This window comes from Cucurbita pepo, chromosome LG19 (assembly GCF_002806865.2).
Source record: "Cucurbita pepo subsp. pepo cultivar mu-cu-16 chromosome LG19, ASM280686v2, whole genome shotgun sequence".
NCBI classification, from domain to species: Eukaryota; Viridiplantae; Streptophyta; class Magnoliopsida; order Cucurbitales; family Cucurbitaceae; genus Cucurbita; species Cucurbita pepo.
The window spans coordinates 8,114,174-8,137,613 of NC_036656.1; the positions used below are offsets into that span (position 1 = coordinate 8,114,174).

The 23,440-nt window shown below is 36.8% G+C and overlaps 4 protein-coding genes across 6 annotated transcripts in view; 2 read left to right on the forward strand and 2 right to left on the reverse strand.

Annotated features, from left to right (window-relative positions):
• The window catches only part of LOC111781387 (vacuolar protein sorting-associated protein 54, chloroplastic-like), a 15,710-nt gene extending 13,201 nt beyond the window's left edge, over positions 1 to 2,509 (reverse strand). Inside the window, exons 1-2 of the mRNA XM_023661946.1 lie at positions 1,371 to 2,509; positions 308 to 370 (exon numbers count right to left, since the gene is read on the reverse strand). Of these exons, the coding sequence (XP_023517714.1) occupies positions 308 to 370; positions 1,371 to 2,180 (873 nt within the window). The 5' untranslated portion in view covers positions 2,181 to 2,509. The remainder of the gene's footprint in view (positions 1 to 307; positions 371 to 1,370) is intronic.
• Positions 2,510 to 3,127: 618 nt separating this feature from the next.
• Positions 3,128 to 12,857, reverse strand: LOC111781609 (histone acetyltransferase GCN5-like). Its single transcript, XM_023662296.1, has 13 exons — positions 12,091 to 12,857; positions 10,510 to 10,574; positions 10,188 to 10,268; positions 8,181 to 8,252; positions 6,843 to 7,011; positions 6,108 to 6,151; positions 5,596 to 5,695; positions 4,691 to 4,759; positions 4,348 to 4,402; positions 3,960 to 4,075; positions 3,748 to 3,841; positions 3,460 to 3,601; positions 3,128 to 3,393 (listed from the first exon to the last, which is right to left on the reverse strand). The coding sequence occupies exons 1-13, from the start codon at positions 12,697 to 12,699 to the stop codon at positions 3,327 to 3,329; spliced, it is 1,683 nt and encodes a 560-aa protein (XP_023518064.1). The 5' UTR covers positions 12,700 to 12,857; the 3' UTR covers positions 3,128 to 3,326.
• Positions 12,858 to 13,025: 168 nt separating this feature from the next.
• LOC111781610 lies at positions 13,026 to 15,092 on the forward strand. Of its 3 annotated transcripts, none has more exons than XM_023662297.1 (4): positions 13,026 to 13,199; positions 13,419 to 13,796; positions 14,227 to 14,343; positions 14,597 to 15,092. In XM_023662297.1, the coding sequence occupies exons 2-4, from the start codon at positions 13,473 to 13,475 to the stop codon at positions 14,672 to 14,674; spliced, it is 519 nt and encodes a 172-aa protein (XP_023518065.1). In that variant the 5' UTR covers positions 13,026 to 13,199; positions 13,419 to 13,472; the 3' UTR covers positions 14,675 to 15,092. The 3 variants fall into 3 exon arrangements, with proteins under 3 accessions (XP_023518065.1, XP_023518066.1, XP_023518067.1); XM_023662298.1 differs by having other exon boundaries at positions 13,037 to 13,199; positions 13,344 to 13,796; XM_023662299.1 differs by having other exon boundaries at positions 13,037 to 13,199; positions 13,422 to 13,796.
• A 607-nt stretch (positions 15,093 to 15,699) lies between these two features.
• Positions 15,700 to 23,354, forward strand: LOC111781986 (DNA polymerase eta). Its single transcript, XM_023662740.1, has 16 exons — positions 15,700 to 16,049; positions 16,872 to 16,992; positions 17,054 to 17,165; positions 17,244 to 17,414; positions 18,608 to 18,772; positions 18,864 to 18,967; positions 19,048 to 19,167; positions 19,384 to 19,507; positions 20,432 to 20,545; positions 20,671 to 20,886; positions 21,317 to 21,419; positions 21,517 to 21,725; positions 22,218 to 22,296; positions 22,372 to 22,496; positions 22,729 to 22,828; positions 22,934 to 23,354. Exons 1-16 carry the CDS (start codon positions 15,974 to 15,976, stop codon positions 23,149 to 23,151), a joined length of 2,157 nt encoding a protein of 718 aa, XP_023518508.1. The 5' UTR covers positions 15,700 to 15,973; the 3' UTR covers positions 23,152 to 23,354.
• Positions 23,355 to 23,440: the final 86 nt, after the last annotated feature.

The window sequence follows — 23,440 nt, forward strand, 5'->3', positions numbered from 1 at the left end:
GGGGGGGGTGGACAAGGTTTTGCTTAGAGAGAGAGAATACTTCATCTCCCTAAAAGAAGCCAATCTACCCAGATTCTTGTATATATACCTCCATTTTTATTAAATTGTATATTTCTTACTTCAAAAGCTAATAAATAATTTAAACAAAAAACATTAAAAAAAATTAACTGAATGTATAAATAGGGGCAGTATAGAGCATATCAACACTATATTGTCAACACCCTAGACTAAGAATGAAACTTGTATAGGACAGACAAACATTATAGTTAAAAGTAAAAACTATCTAATTCATTGGATGAGAAAATACCAGAAGATGTAATAAATCATCGGTCACATCCAAGGCTCCAGCACAATCTGCCGATGCTACAAGCTGCACGAACAAAAGTATAAATCAATTGGTACTAGCTTCGACCATCACTACCAGATAAGAGTCCTATGGCTGATATCATATCTTTATGAAAAGTAAAGAGCAGTTACGTGGTATATGTTTTTTCTTTCGCTATCACAAGTTTTGTTGAAGGTTTATTAAATAAAAAAATCAACATTGGTCTTCCAGAAAGACGGTAAAGTAATCGAACTGAGGAAACAAAAACTTAAGTTTCATCAAGACTCCATCCGCCCAATACTTCAGGAAAGACTCCTATTTCTATTTAATCAAACCTCCCACAAAATACCTCTAATGGCATTGACCATGAAATTTTGGCTTTCTTTGAGAAGTTATGACAACAGTAGAACCCAGAATAAGGTGTATGGTCTCTCTCAGGGGCAATACAACCTGATTCCATGCCAAAAGGGAACTAAAGGAAAAGGTGATCTGTCCATTCTTAGTTTCTTTTACATACGACACACTAACTTGGAGAAAGACGAGCAAGAATTCTTCAGTTGAATTTTATCCAGCATGCTAAGACATCTTGACAGAAGAACCATACAAGCTTTATTTTCTTAGGATAGCGATGTATCTGGATTTCCTTGTTGATCTCAAGTCTGTGTCTAAAAACTATTGCGTAAGTCCTGAATACATTAGCTTCCCGCATCATTCTAGAAGTATTGGCAAATTTTCATTGTTTTTTAATTACTAACAGCTTCAAGATCAAACATGGTCATAGGATTGTGCAACAGAAGATCCAATTATAAGGTTTCAAGCCTTCGGACAACAGTTGCTATTTGCTATGACCAAATGCATCGACCACAACAAGTACACGAGTTAAGGACTTGCGAATAAAAGGCACTTCCCAGAAAGCACAAAAAAACCATAGCCAGTAAATTGAACCATAAGTATGATGAAATGGACTGATTAAGGTACCATTTCAGAGCTAAAATGGACTGATTGAAGTACCAAATTAAGAGCTAAAGTGGACTGATTAAAGTACCAATTTAAGAGCTGAAATGGCCTGATTAACGTATAAAATAAGCTTCAATTTCTGCTGAAGAGCCAACAAATTGTTCCTGGTCGCATTCTGCTCCTGAATTTGCCTGGCAGAGTCCACTAAATCAACATCCAAGAGCCGTATGGTCTCCTTTAATTGCCGTAGCCGGCTACATCCCTCCACAATCTTCACATTTAAGTCTTGTAGCTGCCCCTGAGCCTCGAAGAAAGAATTGGAACGCAGTGAAATTTCCTTGACCAAATGCAACTCCACGACATCTAAATAATGCGAAAGCTTCTCTTGCAGCACTAAATTCTGCGATACATTCAAGAAGGGGCACGCTGCACGGAATGTCGCCCCGTCCTCCAATGCGAAATCTTCCTTAAAGTAAAGCGCCGGAACCTCTCTCAAACATGCCACAAGGGCTTCCCCCTGGCCCCCAATGCTATCCAAGCCACCGTTCTCTTTGCTGGAATGGTTTCGTATGTCCTCGAATCGGTTATAAGAATCGGAGATCAAGGCCGTGTAGTTGTTAAAATCGAATCGAGTAACTTCCGATGAGGCTGTGGAGGATGTGAGGGGAATAAACTCAGGTGGGGTGACGGTGGAGGAAGAGGACCACCAGCCAACCCAGGACGCATCGGACTTGCCAGCGTGAGGGTTGTTGAGAATTGAAGACAAGCTCTGGCTGCTGGCATCGGGGTTGGATTTAGGCGAGGAGGATGAAGTAGTTCGACCAAGAGTCGTTTCTCTACTGAGAAGGCTGGAATACTCGGTCGGGGACCTTCCCGATTGGGAAGGCTGGGAGTCCATGCTCAAAGTCTTAGAATCATGAACTAATGGCGGGTTCCAAAGATGGCATTCAGTAGATGAATTCCAATCGCGAGAGAGATCGAGATGAAGAAGTGCTTCGGATGGATCTCAATCACCAGATGGAAAAGGAATGATGAAGAAAACAGAGGTTGTGGACGCCGCTGGGTGAAGGAAAGAGAGAGAAAATAAGAGTTGGCAATGCAAGTCCGGTGCCGCGGTAGATCTCGTTCAAGAATTCCGTGCGCGCCTCGCCTCAAGCCTCAAGCCTCTCGCCTCAAGCCTCAAGCCTCTCGCCTCTATGAAGTGGAATCCACCTCCACCTCCGCCTCCGCCGATTCCACACCGTTGATTACACAATTACACATTATTATTTAATTGATTGTTATTTTCTTTACTCTTTTCCAATATAACAATTTTCCAATTTTCCAATTTTCCAATTTTCCAATTGCCCCCCAACAACTACGCAAACCAGCTTGTTACTCTAATGTCCTGAAATTAATAGTTCAATAGATGAATGAATTTCGTTCAATATTATTTTATTTTTATATTTATTTATCATTTTCTTAAGTGAGTGTCACATGGAGCGGAAAAGGAAAATCATTTCTATAAACCAACCCAAACCAAATGTTACAGCCATTATCTCATGTGCTCAACCTCTAAACTTCCCCTTATCAGATTTAACTAAAAGCTAGAATTTCACCTTTTAGTTTAATAAAATTTCATAAATCATCGCACTTGATAACTTCATTAAACCAATTCTAACAATTTTGCTTGTGTAGGTAGGAAAGAGATTACAAAAATATTTTAATCTCAATGGGTCACAAGAGTACATCTCTTTTTCTCTCTTATTTTGTTTTGTTTTCAAGTGAATCTAGCTATTAAAATTATCGAGCAAAGGTTTACTAGTAGAAACACAAGGATTGAAGACCGTTTATGAACCCTTCAAACACATCCAAGAATCTAAGCCACGCTCTATCTCATAAATAAACTCTATCCAAGAAGATATGATATGATATAATCACTTGATCTACACAATCCTAACCCTGAACAATTAAGAATCAGGGTTAGAAGAATAAGATGCTAGAATAATTGATTGTAATGAAAAAGGATCTGTACAACTAATAAGCTGCATCTTCATTGCAACCGTCATGGTTGAACTTTGTTGGCAGATTGTAGACCTGATTGAAGCCTGCTTTGAAAATGTGCTTCTAGCCTGCAAATAACTTGGGTAAGCCAACATGAGGTACACAAACACAAAGCTAACATGAGGTAATCGTACCTTGTTGCACATTTATAGTAAATAGTCTCGGGAGCATTGTACGTGCGCGCATTACCAAACATTCTTCTCACATCTGCGACAAACATCTCGAAAGTAACGTAATATTGTTCTGACTCCACCCTTTTAGCCATCGTTTTTAGATCTACAGCATTATGGTCAAATAATGATATTTTTTTGAATGTCATCAGAAGTTACAAATTGACCTATCACATAATAACACGACTACAAGGGATCCAAAGAATGCAGCAAAGATCCAGGAGACGAATTTGCTAAGTTGGGAGTTCTTACCCACTGGATCCTTAATGATTTCATAATAATCAGGTACGTCACGAGAATCCACCGGTTCCTTGAATGGCCAAGCGTCAACATGGTCATGCATTGACTGGTATGGTGGAAAATAGCAGGAAGAATAAATTAACAGATACAAGGACAACGCAGCAAATAGAAGAAACTAGTACATAAATATGGAAATGCAATGTAAACTTGAACGAGAAACTAGCCTTGAGAAGTGAGCGCATGAACGCAGTCAAATGCTTTTGATTTGAGATCCCGTCAGCAGAGTTTAAGGCTCTGTAACGTGAGAAGCCCCATTGATCAGGCGTCCATCCAGCCTCCTCTATTATCAAAAGTAGCATGCCATCAAAATTTTTCTCAAGTGACGAACCTTTTTGGTAGCGAGGGTAGTAAAAAATCTACACCATTCCAAAACGTTGAGAGAAAGAAACCTTAAGGATAAAGCAAGTGGTTTTCTGGTGTTAGAGAATGAAAAACAAAAATGGTTTTCTGGTGTTAGGAATAGTTTCTAAAGTACTTTTGTTGCAGGAGAACCAAGCCAAAGAAGTGAATGATAACCACAACCAAACTCAAAGACCAAAGGTAGAATCTTACTCAAACCCGGGATTTCCTCAACTTTGACGGATCTTTTGGGAACTCCTGGCTCCTTCTGAACAACCAAGACTTGATTAGACTCAATACAGAAATAGGAATTCATCACTCAATAAAATTAGGAAAAAGAAAAGTTTAAGAGGAAACTTTGACTTCGTGATCAGGAGAGGAAAATGGAATCTTAATTATCACAACATGAGAAAAATTAAAAAGAGAGTTTTAATAAAAAGGAAAATAGACAAAAGGTTTACATATTCCAGTGGAACAGCCTATCTCTTTGCCAAGAGGAAACTACAACTAGAAGGACAAAAGGAAGGTAATAAAAGACTGACGTTGACAATCATACCTTTTGTAAATCAAGTCCAGGATAAACAATGTGGCAGTTCGAAAGCTCTCTTATCTTCTCATCAATTGCCTACATTAAACAAGAGAGAAGAATTAAAAAATATATATACACTACAACCCAACCATTAAAAGAATTGGTCAAATCGATAGTGCTAAGTGGCTAACATTTCAATGTTCCACCTCTGCCCAGATTCTTCTAGTTCAAGCCAATCACAAGCATTCTTATAAAACTACTTCTGATTAGTAATTATCTAAGTTTAAGTTCGACAAAAATTTTCTTTTAAATAATATTACCAAGTAACTCTTAACACAAAATTTTTAGGTAGTTTGTCTTTGGTGCACTCCCAGATTTGAGTTGAGTTGTTTCCATGTCTTTGAAACGACTGTTTATTAACGGAATAAACAAAAGAGGAATGGAGCCAACTCAGCTCAACCCATTTGAGGGTTGGATTCACTAGAGACCATAAAGATCAAAGACCAACTGGCATTGAGATGGTGGTGGTACAAATTGGTAGTGAGACGGACAACCCACAACTTCATTTTGTAAGAGTGGGTGAAGAAGAATGAAAAATTCTTTTGAGTACCACAGGATATGTGAGTCATAAAGGAGACCATCAAATCGGTTAAGGGTACTGAACTTTGTGAAGGCGTGGTGCTCACCCTACCAAATGTCACAGTGGTAGAGGATTTTTTCCACTACTATTGGCAAGTTCAGATGTAACTTTGTGAACGTAGTTGCATGGAAATAAAATTTTAACCGAACTACATGTTAACCCTTGAAAGAAAAATCCAGGTAAAAGAACTAAAGCTTCATCCATTTTTCAGATTTCAATCATCTATAGCTGCATGAACGTGAAATTTTATTAAAACTAAACATTTGAATGTGCAATGATCAAGACATCTTGCCTGCCTCTGACGGCGAATCATTGTAGACAAATCAGTGTATGGAAGTTTTGGATCGATTTTGCATTCCATAAGAATTCCTCCATCATAGTCTTTAATGTACCTGAAAAGAATAAGTAGTTAAAAAAAAATTCGCTTGACCTAGCTTTGTAAGAGAGAACTTAGAAATCAAAATTATTACTGTGTTTTATTGTTAGCCTTGACTTTTGGGTTCATTTCAAACTGATATTTAATTACACTATTTAGTCATACATGGGTATTTTCATTCTTTTTTATGTCAATAAAGACAANAAAAAAAAAAAAAAAAAAAAAAAAAAAAAAAAAAAAAAAAAAAAAAAAAAAAAAAAAAAGAGTCATGTAGCCATATTTAGCATTTTAAAACATTGCACAAAGAGGAATGGATACTTGCAAAATACAAGAGTGAATACTGAGAAGTATATGTCATTGTTTGTCCCAAAAGATACGAAAAGAAAACTTTGGCAATCTTCAAAATAATAAAGATGCTTGTGACATACCCCTGCCACCGGTCCTTCTCCAGGTGGATTTCTTTCGTGAACCCCTACAAGTTAAAGGCTCAAGTCAATCAATCATTCATTTTGACATCTGACATTCAAGAAGAAGATTGATTATAGACAAGTGAAAGGTATATTTAAACACGAAAATGCCCAAGTTCCTATAGGATTACAAACACCTCTTAAATGAAAATCCATACCTCTCTCAGTACAAGAAGTTATGGGAATGCCCTCAAGATAAGAACCACGGAATAAAAAAGACAATGAAAAAATGCTTTTAGTTCCGGTGTATCTATTCTCTTGGCCAATAAGAAAAATTATTATCGAATGTACAAGACTCCCTGTAGGAGTTATGATGAACTGAGTCTGTGAGTTTTTGTTTCTAATGATCTAGGTTCAATCCCTTTATCAAGTGGAATTAAAAAGTATACCTTAATGATCATATCACAAGATGCCTGCAAGTGAATGGCCAATCTAAGTATTGAAAAGCAATAAAAGTAAAAATAATAGCAGGCATCTAAAGACAATGTTTTGTTGCTTATAGTTGATCAAGTTTACAATTTATCTCCATAAGTCGAAATTCCTACCCTCATCCCAACCTTTTTCATATGTCAAATAGTACACTGATAAAGACAAAAACGGCTCTCGGACAGAAAACCAAACAAGTTTCATGTGAACGAATGGAGAAGCAGTATAGAACAACAAGCAAGATAAGTATTTCAAAAATAGACCCTAGACCTGCTTGGTAAAGTAGCCAACGGCATTATTGTCCGCATATGTGAGGAAATGAGTTAGGCCATCAACATCACGTGCATGCTGCTTTAAGTGATTCATCAATCTGGTACCGTATCCTTTTACTTGCTCATCAGCTGTAATTGCACAAAAGGCTATCTCGCCAAATTTTTGACTGCAATAGAAGGTCACCAGGAAGGAAGGAAGAGAAATGAGGGGAAAAAAGAAAATGAAGTCAAGAGACTGGCCCCCAACTTAATAAAGATCCTACAAGTACCCTAAAAACATCAGTGTTGACTTCACTGTTCAATAAGGTTCCAGCATAAGATAAATAAATAAATAAATATTCTAGTTCATCGTTCATTATTAAGGCCCGTTCGGTGTGCAAACATTTCTGCTTTTCTATTTTTGAAAATCATGGTTGTTCCCTCACCATGGTTTTCACCTCTCTTAATCATTTGAATTCTTAGTCGAATTTTAAAACAAGTTTTTAAGAACTACTTTTTTTTCTTTTTCAAAACTTCGCTTGGTTTTTTTTTATAACATTTCTAGAAAATGGATAACAAAACATAGAAACTTTGGAGTGAAAGTAGTATTTTATTAGCCAAATTTTCAAAAACTAGAAATAAAAAACCAAATGAGTATCAAACATGACCTAAAATATATTCTGAACTTCACCATCAATAATTGGAATTAAATAACTTTTTATTATCTATTCATCAAAAAAACAAAACACCACATAGATTTTTTTCCCTGGAGCTTACGATACATGAGGAGAAGGGAAGAGAAGCCAAGCAAATTTATTTTACACATAGCATGCAGTAAATTCAAGACTCAAATTCTTCCTTAGGGCTGGGTTGCGTTGCAGGATGAAGAGATGCCATAGCACAAAAACACGTTACTACATACAATACCAATTACTGTTCTTTTATTGTTTTTCCTTTGTTCTTTTTTTGTTTGGATAAGAGACATAGTGATGACAAAGGAACCAATATCGTTCTACAAACAAGTAATCCAATTATTGTCCTATAAACAAGTGACCAAAAACAAACGAACGTCAACATAAAGATTCACACACAAATAGAATGACACAAAGAACTGCAGTAGGGATGTAAACTGAACCAATTTTTCAAATAAAAGGCACAAGTTGAAATAAGTTAGCCTCACATAAGATAGCAGGAGGTTATGTTTGTGTGTGTGTGCGTTTTTATTTATTTTTTTACTTTTTGCATCCAGAAATTGGCAGATACATTTTTTTTTCTTTTTTTCTTTTTTTAACAAGAAACTAATCAACTTTTTTGGCAGATACAACTGACTAAATGGTAGCTACATCATCAAAAGCACCTGACATATGGGCGATACGTGATGCCACCAACAACATGATTTCGTCTTATAACCATCACCGACTTGTGGTTTCTGCAAGTTCAATTTTAGAGGAAATTACAAACCAAATAAATGAACAATAATGTTCAAGAGTATTTAATAGCAGATTGACAAATGACTTTCAGTACTAAATTAATCCCAGTCATTGGGCTTCAATAAACGATGGGTTTTAGTAAAAGTCAAAATCCAAGAAGACCATCTAACTTGGCTTTACCTGCGCAACAATTTAGGTCCCATTTAATAACCTTTTGAAGACTCTGTTTTTTGTATCTACTTTCTACAAATGTTTTCAAAATCCAAGCTAAAGTTTTGACACTAAAAAAAAATAGTTTTCTTTTCGTAAGGAAAAAAATCAAATGTTTTTTTATATTTAAAAACTTGTTTTTTATTTTGAAAATGGCTAAGAATTCAAATGTTTTCTTAATAAAGATGGAAACTACTGCAATGAAGAAAACAAGCCCAATTTTAAAAAACTAAAAAACTCAAAGCAAAATGGTTAACATACTTGACATTAATAATTCATAGCAGAACAGTTCGAGACAAATGAGAATTGTGTATAAAGCTGTAGCAGACTTCGTCAGCTATTTTTATATGGATTATAACTTGAAAATTGTTAGTTTTCCTGTTGTCCATGCCAGAATATGCACAAGATTGACTATTTTGGAGGATTAAAGCGTCGGAGAGAATTTGGAGACTTTGAGAGATGTTTTGAGAGAAATCAAAGTCTACGTGAGTAATAAAGATCTTAGGGAGGGGTCGTGAGCTTATCACTTGAGCGTATAACGCCTGCACTGTAGGACTAACAGAAGGCCAAAAAATTCAAGGTGGAAGCACCATGATGCAACCACGAAGTGCCATGGCATGGGCAGAAATCATACAGAAGCCTAAAATCTGGAAGGAAAGTGTCATGGTGCTCACGTATGGCACCACAGCAGTATGATTTTGGAGTCCGCCTTATATGAGGGTAACGGCATGGCTAGTGCTAATGCTTTTTTGTTGGTAATAAAATTAGGGTTGTCTAGTAGGGGGAGGAAATCCATTGAAGAAGGTGCAAGGAAATCATCTAAATAAATCCCTAGAAATTACGTAAGTATACAGATAACTATGGAGGTCAACTACTTGAGATTACACAAATATCGTTAAATGAAGGTCATTCCTTCAACACTCTCCCTCAAGATGAGGAATAGATATCATCCATTCTCAGCTTGGATACTAACTCGTGAAATAGTAGTTTAGGTGATCTCTCAGTCGATGCGACTTCAATTCAGCAATTGGGACACCAACAATTTTGATTTCAACATGTCTTCGATGTGAAGATGTGTTCTCTCACGCATGCCAAGGCACGACTTCAACAGTAGCTATGAAGGTTCTGAATAAATTTGGTCAGCCGAAAAATCGGTAGCTAAGAAAATTCCAAATAAATGTGGTCAAGGTGGAAGGTCAGAAGTTATGAAGGCCCCGAATAAATTTGGTCAAGGTAGAAGACCGGTAGCTACGAAGTTCTGCCAATTAATCAGGCCTCCTTNCATGCAATCTAAACATAGCCTTTAAAAAAAAAAAAAAAAAAAACACAAAGGCTCTTTTTACTACATTTTTCAAGTCTTCGTTACAAAGACAACATAAATGGTTTTATATAGTCTCAAAGATAAAAACCCATACTTTATAACCAAAATTAGCCGCTACGTAAATGTAACTTTAAAATAAATAAAAAGTCTTAAAATATATTAACGAAATATAATAACTCTATCATGTACTCAAAATTTGTAACCATTCAAGAATCTTCCTTCAAGTTCATATTGCATAATTGAGATGTCTTGGTTCATATCACAAAATCAAAGACCTCAGTTGTCTTTGCTGCTTTTAATTTTTCCTTGGGGAGTTCGTATCCCTTCAACTTTTAATATTTTCATTAAATCAAGCCTCATTTTCTCACCACCCAAAAAGATAACATGTAGCAATTGAAGGTACCTGTCCATAACAAGACGAACAATGTATTCCTTGGGCATGTTAGGTAGTTGTCGGGCGAAAATATTCTTCAGTCCAATTAACCTGAGAAGTTCCACGTAAAATGCATTTTTGCATCAAAGCTTTTATTACATAAAATGAGATCACGTCGGAAAGCATACAGCCTACTGTAGGGGTTAGACTAGTCGGAAAGCATACAGCCTACTGTAGGGGTTAGACTAGAGGTGAACGTGACATCTAAAGCACGAAAAACCCTCAAAGAATGTTACAGAAGAAGGAATTGCATGCAGAATAAGACTTAGGCAAAGGGAAAAAAAAAAAATACCAAACCATATGCTCATCAACACCGTCATTCGAAAGGCATACAAATTTGAGTAACAATGCTTCCTCCTGAAACATTATGAATTGAGGAAACCATCAGTACTACAAAGTTGAAGTCCCCCTTAATAAATTCTCTGGCAATGCACAGAATCAGCAAGCTTAAAACAAGCTCAGATTTCATTAACTTCAACAAAATGGACATAATGCAGCTGAATTTAATGATCACATATATTAATCTGTTGGTCTTTAATCGTATTACAAATAAATATACCCAAAAGAATTCAAAATTTAAAAATAACAGAAAAACATTTTATCAATCAGTGAAAAGTTACAGAGTAAGGTCCGATAGATGACGTGTTACAAACTACACATTGACACACATAAAAACCAACTCCAATTTGTTTTAATTACAAAGGTAGTATACTGACTAAAATCACAATCCATAAAAACCTAAATTGAAACATGAATTTAGCTAACTAGTATACTTTTATCCAATCTCTGTGCCTTTTCATTGAACAAGCAATTCTTTTCAGCCAAATAATACAAAGATCAACTCAATTGAATTTACCTATAGCTTCCTTGCTTTACTCTTAAAAGGAAATAGGGAAACTGCAGAAGAGTTCAAACATCTATAGAACTCCAAAGCGTTTAGCTTAAGGGGCTAAGGAAAAGGTGGTTATTCCCTTAACTTGCTACTAAACAGAGTGAGCAGTGAGATGGATTCAAGGGCACATTAAGACATCAAATAAGTAATCTTTATGATGCATTTACCCTCAATGCTTCCCAAATATTATACCACCAATCACGAAAGCACTATCAAGTAAGAATAGATTGATAGTCCCCCTACCCCCGAATAAAAAACTAAGTAAATGCTTCCCTACCTTTTCTTTGACAAACACCAACGGAGGAACACTAGTACTGCCCCATGAGATTTCTGGTCTCTTTACCTATTGGATTAGGGATAATATTATTGGCAAGTGTGAAAGAAGATGCCTAAAATCTGGCCACATTTTATGTTGCTTCCCATAAAGATACTCAAATTTCCTCCAGTGGGATTAAAGAAACAAATTTCTAACGTCCCTTTAGGTGAAGGATTTCTCCATCTATAGCATGTAACCATCAGGCATCATATCATGTTTGCCTAAAGAATATGTTGCTTCTATGACCTTCTGAAAGGACCTGCAAGCACTCCCCAACTTAAAGTCCACATACCAGTAGGATGTAGATTAAACCCTCTACTCTCCCACTTTCCTCTACTTCAACTCTACCTCCCCCAAATATCTCATCAAATGAGACACTAAATGTTTCGGATGCCACTTCGATAATCTGAGTTTCAACTGGTCAAGATTGTCATAGGTTCAAATTCCCAACCTTGTTTGCATTGTAATACTCTTGGGGAAAAAGGAGAAAATAAAAATAAAACTCAGGTGGGTATGGCAAGCGTTCCCCACTCCTACCCCTTTTCACTCACGCCACCTCTCTCTCGCACTCGTCCCTCCATGGATAAATAAATTACTGTTCTAAACAGCATACGACAGGGACTTGGCCCAAAATATAGGAGTACAGTTTGGTCCAGAAGACATACCTCTCTCTTCAAGCTCTCTTCTCTGGAAATATAGGCACCACTAGTCTGTATACTGTCGGCGAAAATTTTCGAAGTGTCTTCCTTCACTACAATCCCGGACACAGAATTTCCTGTTGTCCCCACTGTTGGACCCGCCGCATTGGTTCCACCAGCCGTGACTCCATCCTTGCTGATATTCGAATTCTCGATCTTCACCGTTGCATTCGACTTGATCTTGGTTGTACGCGCAGCAGAAGCCGAAGCAGAGGCGGAAGCAGAACCGGCAGCACCGCTGTTCTCAAGTCTAGCAGCAGTGAAGTTGCGCATGGAGGAATCATTGTCAAAGTCATCCTCGTCGTCCTCGACGACAGCATCATCGGAATCGTCGTCCGAGTCGGAGTCAGCGCCACCGCCGCGAGCAGATATGCTTTGAGAACTACGGGAGGTGGCGGAGGCGGAGGGAAAGGAAGGAGAAAAGGATGGAGGGAAAGGAGGGACGTGGTCCTCGGAGGCCAATTTGCGCTTGTGGATGGAGGAGGTGGCGGAGGCGGAGGCGGAGTGGGAGGGGGAAGGGGTTTGAGAACTACGGGAACGATTCGTACCAGTGAGGTAAGCGGAGTGCGTATCCATTGGAGAAAATGGCGCGGAAGAAGCAACTCCGGTTGCAAAGTGGAGCTAGGAGACAGAAGCCTTATGAAGCTGGCTGGGGCTTTGTTCTGGTCGACGACGCATTGCGATCTTCTTCGGTAACGGCGGTGACTGCAGTCGCACAATGTAAATTGGGACATAAATACCCCCATACCCCAGCAATATATATATTTCACTTTATCAATTAACTAATGAACTTAAAAGATAAAATTAAAAAAATCTCCAAACGGCATTAAAAAAATATTTAATAATATACTCTAATTTATTTTCCATTTTTTTATATAAATAATTTCCTTAATTTTAATTTTGCGTCATTCGTTATCCTTGATTCGTCTGCGTTATCTCCCTCCAAATCGACCTCTCAATTTAGTCCTCTTTCCCATCGCTGCCGGTAGTTCCACGGTGGCCGGATGCGCAACACCACGCTGGCTGTGCACTCTCATCACGCTCGTCTCGCTCTCACGAAGGTTCATTCCACACCAGTAAGCCCCCTCCTCTATTTTTCTTTTCTTGTTCGTATTTTCGTCGTGTATGAAAGGAAAATGAAAGTACTAAAACTTGTTGCTGCTGAAAGAAGAATCAATAGCTGATACTAACTGCTGCTAGAACTGTGTCATTTCTGTTAGGTGCTTAGCAAGATATTATATGTTTGTGTTTCATGTGGAGTGTGAATTTTTGTATACCAAAATTCATTTTGCTAGAAGCTGATTGATAGAGAAGATTGAAGGAAGGGGTCGAAAGAAGAATTGGAAGTAATGTCTGCGACACTATTGTCTTATTGCAATCCAAGGTTAGCTTGTAATTACGGGAGGATGAATACGGAACGCACTGCATTCGGACACTTGCGGCCTATTGGAAGGAGAAGCAATGGGTATCGCAAGCTTACTGTGTTTTCCGTTACTGAAGGGTCTGCAAAATCGAGCGAGTCTGAAGAAACAATCCCTTCCTGGGCTAAACCTGATTCGGAGGAGCCTCCTCCTTGGGCAAGGGAGGAAGGCAAAGAAACTGGATCCCAACTGGGATTTCAGGTCCCTTTCTACGTTTACTTACTCGCCTCATCTATCACTGCAATTGCCGCTGTAAGCTTTCCTCTCACCACAGACTTGTTTATGGAATTTTGGATATGTATTCTTGTTCTAAGGGTCAGTTTACTCAAATTTAAGTAGAAACAAACGACATTATTACCTCGCTTTAACAGTCTTTTATATGAAATAAGGAGAGAACAACATTGTAAGAATTTAAACTTGAAACTCAAAAGAATGCAGGCTTCTGCGGACTGAATTGTGGATAGAATCAACCTTTTTTTTTTTTTTTTTCTTGGAATGAGTCCATTAGCTTCTTGGTAACTATGGCATATTTTAACTGGTTGAACTGTTAGTTCTTCAGCAGCAGCATGTTGACACATGTAATTCATTTATTTGTTCAGCAGCATACGATTAAGCTACAGATACTAATTCCAATTGAAACTGTTTGTTTGTTTGTTTATTGGAACTACTTCCAACTGTGCAGATAGGCTCAGTATTTGAGTACGTCAACCAGAAGCCTGTGTTTGGAATCATAAACTCAGACAGCATATTTTACGCTCCATTGCTTGGATTTTTCGCATTTACGGGCATTCCCACTGCTGTAAGTTCTACCATCTCCGTTTTTTTTGACATTTGTGAAGGGCTTATCACATCTCTTGGTATGCATTTATCATACCATGAAGCTACAACATTAGTTTCTGCGGTCTATGTAATGAAGATAAATGCATTTATCCATCTTTCTTTAGGGGGATTCAGAAAATTGAATATAAAAAGAATTAATTTGCAGAAATAGGAAGTCCCACTTACAAGTCTCTCTCTCTCTCTCTCTCTCTCTATCTAATTTGTCGAGACAGGGATTCCTTTGGTTCAAATCTGTGGAAGTTGCCAATAAGGAAGCTGAGGATCAAGACAGAAGGGATGGTTACTTGTAGAACAATTGTTGTCCTTTGGATGTAACGATGCTGTTTATATTACTTTTTTGTGAACTGTATATTCCCTGTGAGCATGCTACACACAGTGCCACTGATGTTCTCAAAACCAGACTTCCCTGTGATCAACTATACTGCAAATAGATACTTTGCTGCACCAATTCAAAGACTCTTTGACATATTCTCTCATTCTTGAACAGCCTGACATATTCTCTCATTCCAGAGTCCGAGAGCCTTGTGAGCAGACTTCTCGAACATACTTGTATCATATGCTTCAGTGTCTTATATATATATAAGGTTATTTGAGCATGATAGATTGAGTTTTTGTTGTCACTTTTCAGTATCGTTGGTGGGCTGGCATAAGAACTCTTAGGACCTTGTGCTTTTTTTATATAACATCCATATGAGGTAGAACCGTATTATACATTTACCATCTCTTGCTCGGTGCCCGCATTTGCATCATATATATATATATATATACCACTTAAACCCCATTTAACTTCTAAAAGTTTCAAGAACATCTTTATACTATCTAAAAATAATAATTCAAATAATCATAAAAATTGGTGATACTTTGTATCAAAATTATATTTTTTTTTTAGCTTTCAAAAGTTTTAATAAAGTATTATCTACTAAAAAAATCAAATATGTCTAAATTGTCGCGAAAATAATAAATAAATAAACAGTCAAATATGCCTAAATAGTCTGAAAGAATAGATTGGGAAAATTTTCATATGAAAACATGATACATGCCTAAATAACTGGAAAAAATAAATATATGAACTTCTTTTCTGAAATTAATACTGGGTTTTAGGATATTAAAAATGGAGCCCGAAATTGGAGGGAAAGTTTCTAATTGGGCGCCGATTATGTTTTGACCCTCCGATTTCAAAGAATAAAGGGTATTATGGTAGTTTCACCTCGTTTGCTGACGTCACCAGCGCTATTAAAACAAGTTTTCTGAAACGGAGTTATTTACGTAAGCCCAAAACAAAATGGGCTATTTCCAACAATTACCCATTTTGCAAATGACAATCTCATTTTTCTTGCAAATTTCCATTTTCCATTCGGATTGTGTTTATCGGTTAAAAATGTTTGCCTAAGGACACTTCCCTCCACTTTTCTCTCAGTTCCAATTTTGGTTTGTCGATGTTCGCAAAACGGACTAGTATTCCGCCGACGTGCATCTGCATGCTGATTGCTAAACATTCTTTGATCCTACTCGGAGAAGAAGTTAATTACTCATCTGACGGTGTTAGATTTGGCTTATGCTTATGCTGTCTACCCGAGCATTGGTAAGAGATGCCAGTAGCGAAGCCGGAGTCATCAGATGCCAGAATCATCGCTCACGTCGATATGGACTGCTTCTACGTTCAAGGTTACAATTCTCTTACTCTCCTTGTCGTACGCCCATTCTTTGAACTATTTAGAGATATACCTTTCGAAATCTACTTCCACGACGAATGCTGATATTTCTTAACTACCCTCAAATTTGGATTCCGATACTGGGGGACATCGAAGTTCACAATTTGGTTTAGTGTTTAGCATTCTGCTGATCTAGTCGATATCAATTTCTAGAATAACTGCTTGGAGATACAGTGGAATCGCGCCTGTACGTCTTTACTCAGTCAAAGGCCACTCTGTAAACAAAAGCAGAAGCTTGTAGAAGCTGTATTCACAGTGCATTGTTTATGCGCAAAATGCTCTGGAAATTATCGGTAATAATGCGATTGTCTAGATGTCCATAATAGGAGAACTTTCGTAGATAAGTTTTTGGTTGAGTGGAAGAGTGGGCTGATATTTGGTATAGTGCTTTATCATGGGCCTGAATTTTCCTAAACTTGGGAGGTCGTATTATCCTAGAATCACTTTGCAATATGGTTTCTGAGACTAATAATATATCCTAGAATCTCGTGGCTTATTTATTTATTTTCTCCAATGGAAGTTTTCTCGATCAGAAGAAGAGGAATAAATTTTATCCTAGAATCACTTTGCAATATGGTTTCTGGTTCTCCCTGGGGTGTTAAGTTCCTTGATAAGGATTAGTATGACAGGTGGGAGTCATGGATCTTAATTTTTCCATATTTTCCTTCTGTGGGAATTAGTAATGTATGATCAGGGAAGTTACGGAAAATTATCTGCCATAGACAACAATTTTGTATAGTTCTCTCTCTCAAGTTAACTGTTATCATTTCTGCAGTTGAGCAACGGAAGCAGCCACATTTAAGGGGTGTACCTACTGCTGTGGTTCAATATAACGCATGGAAAGGTGGTGGCTTGATTGCTGTCGGCTATGAAGCACGCAAATTTGGTGTGAAGCGGTATAGACACTTCTTCCCCCAAGTTATAATTTATTCTCTTCAACAGTCTAATAAGCTTCAGATCAATGCGAGGGGATGAGGCAAAGAAAATCTGCCCTCAAATTCAGCTTGTTCAAGTTCCTGTGGCACGCGGTAAAGCAGACCTCAAGACATACCGGGATGCAGGTTCAGAGGTGAGTAGTATCATTTGTACATTCGGTGTTCTCTGTTACCAAGGAATGTTGACATCTAAAAAATTAATAAAATTGTAGGTTGTTCGTATTCTTTCAAAGAAGGGAAGGTGTGAGAGAGCATCGATTGATGAAGTATATCTTGACCTAACTGATGCCGCCGAAGCAATGTTAGTTGAAACTCCTCCGGAGAGCATGGAGGCTATTGATGTTGAGGCTCTAAAGTCTCATGTTTTAGGTCTTGATCAAACGGTCAGATACAATCTCTGAGATTTCTTCATTCCTGATCTCCTTCTTAAAGTCATTACTGCGATATCTACTGATGCATAAAAAAAATGGTAATTGTTAGATGCCAATTTGCATTATAAATTTTGACTATTTACAGGACACGTTTTTTGTTCTTTTTTAAATAAGAAACAAAAGATATCATTGATATAATGATAACTTCATAAGAAAGTGGCTGAAAGCCTATAAAAATACTTTTAATTGGCACAATTATGGGACTGGTCATAATCATAAAAGGTTTTATCCAGGATACTCCCACTTGAAAAGACAAATATAAAATCTACCAAACAGAAAATTTCTCCTCTTTCAAACTTAGGAAGTTTCTTCTATTCCTTTACTTCGGAAATTCTCAAATCAATGTTCCAAAGTTTTTTTTTTTTTTTTTAATCTTTGGACTTTGAACACACATAATGATTTGTAAGAAACTTATCATGACAAAGTGTTGAAGAGAAGATCAGAGAAAACTATAGGGGGGTTGAGGTGAAAATATTTTCTACCGATCTTATCCTCCTAGGACTTTATCCTCCTCTTCTTTTTCCAAAAGACGGCTAAAGCTGTATGCCCCAGGTACAAATATCGAAGGAGGAAGAGAATTATTTTTCTTACACCTCTTGAAACTCCGCAATTTCGCTCTTGTTCTTCCTTTGATTATGGTAGAGAGGTTAACACTTCATACAATATCACAAATCCCATTTTCTGAGGTTGATTTCAACTTCTTGGTGACCAAGCACGAATAGGTTTAATTTAAACTACCATAATGTTTGAGAATGCTGCCTTTAAAACCATCCAGGGTATTTTGTTTGAATCAAGGTCCTTCACGACTTGAAGACCTCCTCTGTGGAAAAGGGGAGCTGATCCTTTGTTGCTTTAAAACATTTATTCTTCCGAAGGATTTCTCCAGTGAGAACTCTATTTCCATAATCTTCAGGGATTGATCAACATAAACTTTAGGGGAATCTCTGAGACTAATAATTTATTTCTTGTACGCATATGTTTTTTTCCCTCTTCTTTAGCATGGTATAAAGAGGATATTTTTCTTTTCCAACTGTACTATTAAATTTTTAAGAAATTAAATCTACTTCTTAATGCTGATAATATTGGCTATGAACTGGCTTCTTCATCAGCTACAACATACAATATTGAAATTGGTTTTAAATCAGGAACAAAGTGATAGCCAAGAATGTGTAAGGATGTGGCTTACGAAGAGTGATTCAGATTATCGTGATAAGCTGTTGGCTTGTGGAACTCTCATTGTTGCTGAACTGAGGATGCAAGTGTTGAAAGAGACCGAGTTTACTTGTTCTGCTGGAATTTCTCATAACAAGGCAGGATGGAACTATTTGTTCATACTGAATCCTACTTTTATTCAAAACTATCTTTTACATCATTTTCAATTATATATGAGATTGTGAGCAGATGCTGGCTAAACTTGCGAGTGCCATGAATAAACCTGCTCAACAGACTGTTGTGCCCCACTCCTGCGTGAAAGGCTTGCTTGATTCCCTACCAATAAAAAAAATGTAAGTTTTCATATATCATATCACACTAACGATATGTTACCATTTAATTTAACCGAGTCAGTTCTGAAATTTTATGGCAGGAAACAACTTGGTGGAAAGCTAGGGAGTTCTTTAGAAAGTGACCTTGGTGTGAACACTGTTGGAGATCTGTTGAGGTTTCCAGAGCAGAAGCTACAAGAACGTTATGGATTTAATACTGGGTATTTTATAAATGAATTCAATCTTGGATCTTTTGTGAATAACTATTAACTACAATGAAACAAGAAACAGGAAAAGTCAGACAAAATGAATAAAGGCTCTTATTTGTAATTTCGTACTCTGAAATGTTTTGGTCTTCTAAAAAAGGCTCTTATGTTTTGTAGGATTGTCCGTTTGTCTTATCACAATAGAATAATTCACTTTTTTGTTTTTTTTAGTACTTGGTTATGGAATATTGCCAGAGGAATCAGTGGGGAAGAAGTACAATGTCGCCTTCTTCCCAAAAGCCATGGTTCTGGGAAGAGTTTTCCTGGCCCCCAAGCTCTGAGAACAATTTCTTCAGTAAGATTTAGCTTTTATTTTTTAAATTTTATTGAGGACATCAATTAGATTTACATTCCCGTTGTTTGGTCGTTTTTTCTTTTCTTTCTGTTTTTTTTTTTTTTTCTCTTGATGTCAGTGTGTGCTTAGGAGGATGGATAATCTCCTTTATACTGCACATTGATTAAGGTTTTGATGTAAAGTGCTTTGAGTGTTGACGCTGAATATTCTAAATAAATGTTACCATATATTCAGTTAAATCTAATTGCTATTTGTCTATTTCTTCTATTTTAATGTACTTATTACTAGATTTGTTCTTTAAAATTCTTTCATGACATGATTTGATCTTTTAAGAATGTGTTCAATATAAGATGACATTCAAGTATTTAAAAACATTGCAAAAGTCTGATTAACTGGGCATTAGGGGAGGGTATGTTTTCTACCATAACTAAAAATGGAATCAGCTTCAGCAATGAGAATTAGAACTGGTTTAACCACCACGGCTACAACATTTGTATTCAAGCAGTCTGTAGAATCTTTAACAACGTAGGTAGTGACCCCAGATGATTTTGACTTCATAATTTGGGTTAAATTCCAAGGCCTTATCACCACATCCAACTCTTCGGTTGTATGATTGCATAAATATTATCCTTTTCATTCGATACTTGTGCATAATTGTTGAAGATAATATGTGCATCTGATTTATGGAACTCCAAAATGGATCCTTGATGGAATGTACATCTTTTGTGCATTCATATCAAAATGGACTCAATCCTTTTTGAATGCCGTTTCTATGTGATGCTGCCTACTGTTGCGCTAAACATGTTTTCATGTGCAAGGAGATGATTTTTTTCTCCTTTGGATAAGACATAAGATTGGTGGACATGTTTGGAAGTCCTTGTTTAACCATCACAGAGTTGCCCATCATGATTCCCTCTTCTGCAGGTTCAGCACTGGCTAACTGAACTTTCTGAAGAACTGAGTGAGCGTCTTTGTTCTGATTTAGATCAGAATAGGCGGATGGCTCACACCCTTACCCTTCATGCTAGTGCATATGAGGTATGTTTTTTGTGTTCTGAACTTGTTGCTGAGATTTAGGTTCAACAGCAAAATTCAATAAATGTATCCATATTATGGCTTGCTGCTCACTAATTGCTTAGATATGATTATTCTTGGTGGTGCAGTTGAGCGACTCAGATCCACATAAGAAGTTCCCTTCCAAGTCTTGTCCCTTAAGATATGGTGCTGCTAAAATTCAGGAGGATGCACTAAACTTATTTAAGGCTGGATTGCGGGATTATTTAGGCTCTTACAGAGCTAACAGCCAGAGAGATCTAAACAGTGGATGGCGAATAACTTCTCTTTCTGTCTCAGCAAGTAAAATTATGGCCATACCGTCTGTAAGTTTGAGCATATTTGGCAACTAATTCTGTGGTCTGGTTATGTTTGACCACCAACGGCTTCAACATCTTGTCATAGTGCTTTCAGCCTAAATCATCGAAAAACATTGTGATGAATGTTTCTGTTTTGTTTTATTTTTTCTATTTAGTACGACACTTTGATGAAATAACATTTTTAGTTTCCTGTCTGAATTTGATAGGAAAGTTTACTAATGATTGTCTAAATGTTGTACATCTTGACTGTGACAACTTTTACTGTTGAACAATACTGGTTCTTTTTTTTCTTGAATTGTTAGTGTATTATTTGAACCATTCCACTTCTTAGTCGTTAATCAGTTCATCTGTACAATGGTTGCTAATTTTCTTATTAATTTTCTGTTTTTGCTTTTAATCTCAATGCTCAGCCTCCTGATGCTTATTCTTGTGGTAGGGAACGTGTTCAATTACAAAATACTTGCATAGCCAGCATTCGTATTGCGCATCATCTGACAAACCCCAGGGTAATGATACACAAGAAACTGCTTTGCTTTCAGGTATTAAGAGCTAAAATATGTTTCCATCTATTTTCCGTCTCATTATACTTCTTTTAGTTAAAACTTCCTGGTAACTTACTTCTTACAAATTATTCAGTTATGGACTCAAGTGAAGCTCATGATGAATACACTGGAGAAGAAACCAAGATTGAGAACGGTCATTTAGGTTGTACAGATTATTCAGTGAACTCAAGTGAGGCTCTTGATAAATTCACTGGAGAAGAAACAGAGGTTAAGAACGCTACAGATAGAAGCAATTGGGATCAAGAGGAGTGTGAAAGGGGTTTGTGGAAAGATGAAGTCATGGTATAGGATATTCAATAGTTCTTTTGCTGAATCGTACTGCTGTAACATATTCCACAACATCCATTCCGAACATATCAAGTTGTTTTCAATATGGTCTTTGAATTTTAGGGTAATTTGAAATTTTCAAATAAAAAGTTCTCGAGTTTGAGTTGTAGCTTCTTGAATTTTAGGGTAATTTAGATTGCCCTTCTTGAGCTTTTCTGAACGAATAGATCTTGTGAAGCACTACAGAATTGCAAATACCACTTTTTCCTGTTTGCAATTTGTATCAAGTAGTTTTGAATTTATGATCATTTACATTGCTATAAGACTGTCTTAAGAGTTACTGAGCATTTGAGTGGTCATGACATCTTTTCGTGCTTACTAAATGCTATGGGTGGTGCACTTTATCAAGATCGGTTGAAANAAAAAAAAAAAAAAAAAAAAAAAAAAAAAAAAAAAAAAAAAAAAAAAACATTTCTTATTTCTAACTCAAGATTCTTTGATGTGCAGGATCCATGCTGTTCTTCCAAAGAGTTTGAAAAAGATGGTGTTGTTCAAGAAGCAACCCGACTTCCCTTAGCCGCCTCAGGTATGGTATTCATATGCACCTAAGTATTTTCCTTTCTTTCCCACTTTCTAATCTACATAGGGGTAATCCTTATAGAAAGCAAGTTATGTTCGGGCCCAAATAAAAGTGAGTTCCCAATAATTACATTAGAAGAGCAGAAGTCCAAGAAGACAAGAATTATGTCTCCGCTGTGTACGAAAAGGAACAAATCAAAAGACAAGGTTTGCAAGTGCTTTATTATTATAATTCATTTGGAAAGTTCCATTATCATGGAGAAATTTTGCTATTAAGGGAATAAAAGAATAAATGGATCCAAGCAGTTATATTAGGACTGTTTATACATATGTATATGTATATACTTTGAAACAATATCGTTCTTTGTATATTTAACTGTTAAAGCTATCACATTTTGAAGATTTGTTGTTTTTATTCTTTAACATTTCATGATGCTAGGGCACAGCTTCAATCTTGAGATTCTTTAAGCCTGATCTCTCTTCCACATCGAGGAATCAGGAACATTCTGAAAGCATCCAAGATGGCTTATCACCTGCCGGTATGTTTCAAATATATTGTCTTCTTTTATCCCTTTTAAATAAATAAGGATCTAAACAAGCCTTGTAGACATAAATTGATTTTTTTTTTTTGTACATAATGCCAGATGGACACACTAGCGAATTAAGACTGTCCGACAATAGGGAAGTAGGAGGTGAAAGATGGAATTATAATGTTGACGAAATTGATATTTCAGTGATTGACGAGTTGCCGCCTGAAATTCAGAAAGAAGTATGGTGTTGGATCAGGCCTCGCAAGCGATCCAATACAGTGAATCGAGGTTCCACCATTTCTCGTTACTTTCTACCTTCCAAGAGTAGTTGACAGTTGTGCTTTCTTTAAACGCTGTACTTGTAAATATGTAGTATCTTCATGATGATCTGTGAGCATACAAAGCAGGAATCTCTCAAAAGATGCAAATTTTGATGTCAGAAGAATATGTGAAATAATGATGAACAAGGGCTGTAATTTTCTTTTTAAAGATTTTGCAAATTATATATAGCTTTATTGGGCTCGGTTTCGTCTTCGTTATTGATCACTTCATCCACGATAGGCTTCATTGGTGTCGAGCTTCCTCTACGATCTCTCCAACCTTTTTTTTTTTTTTTTAAAT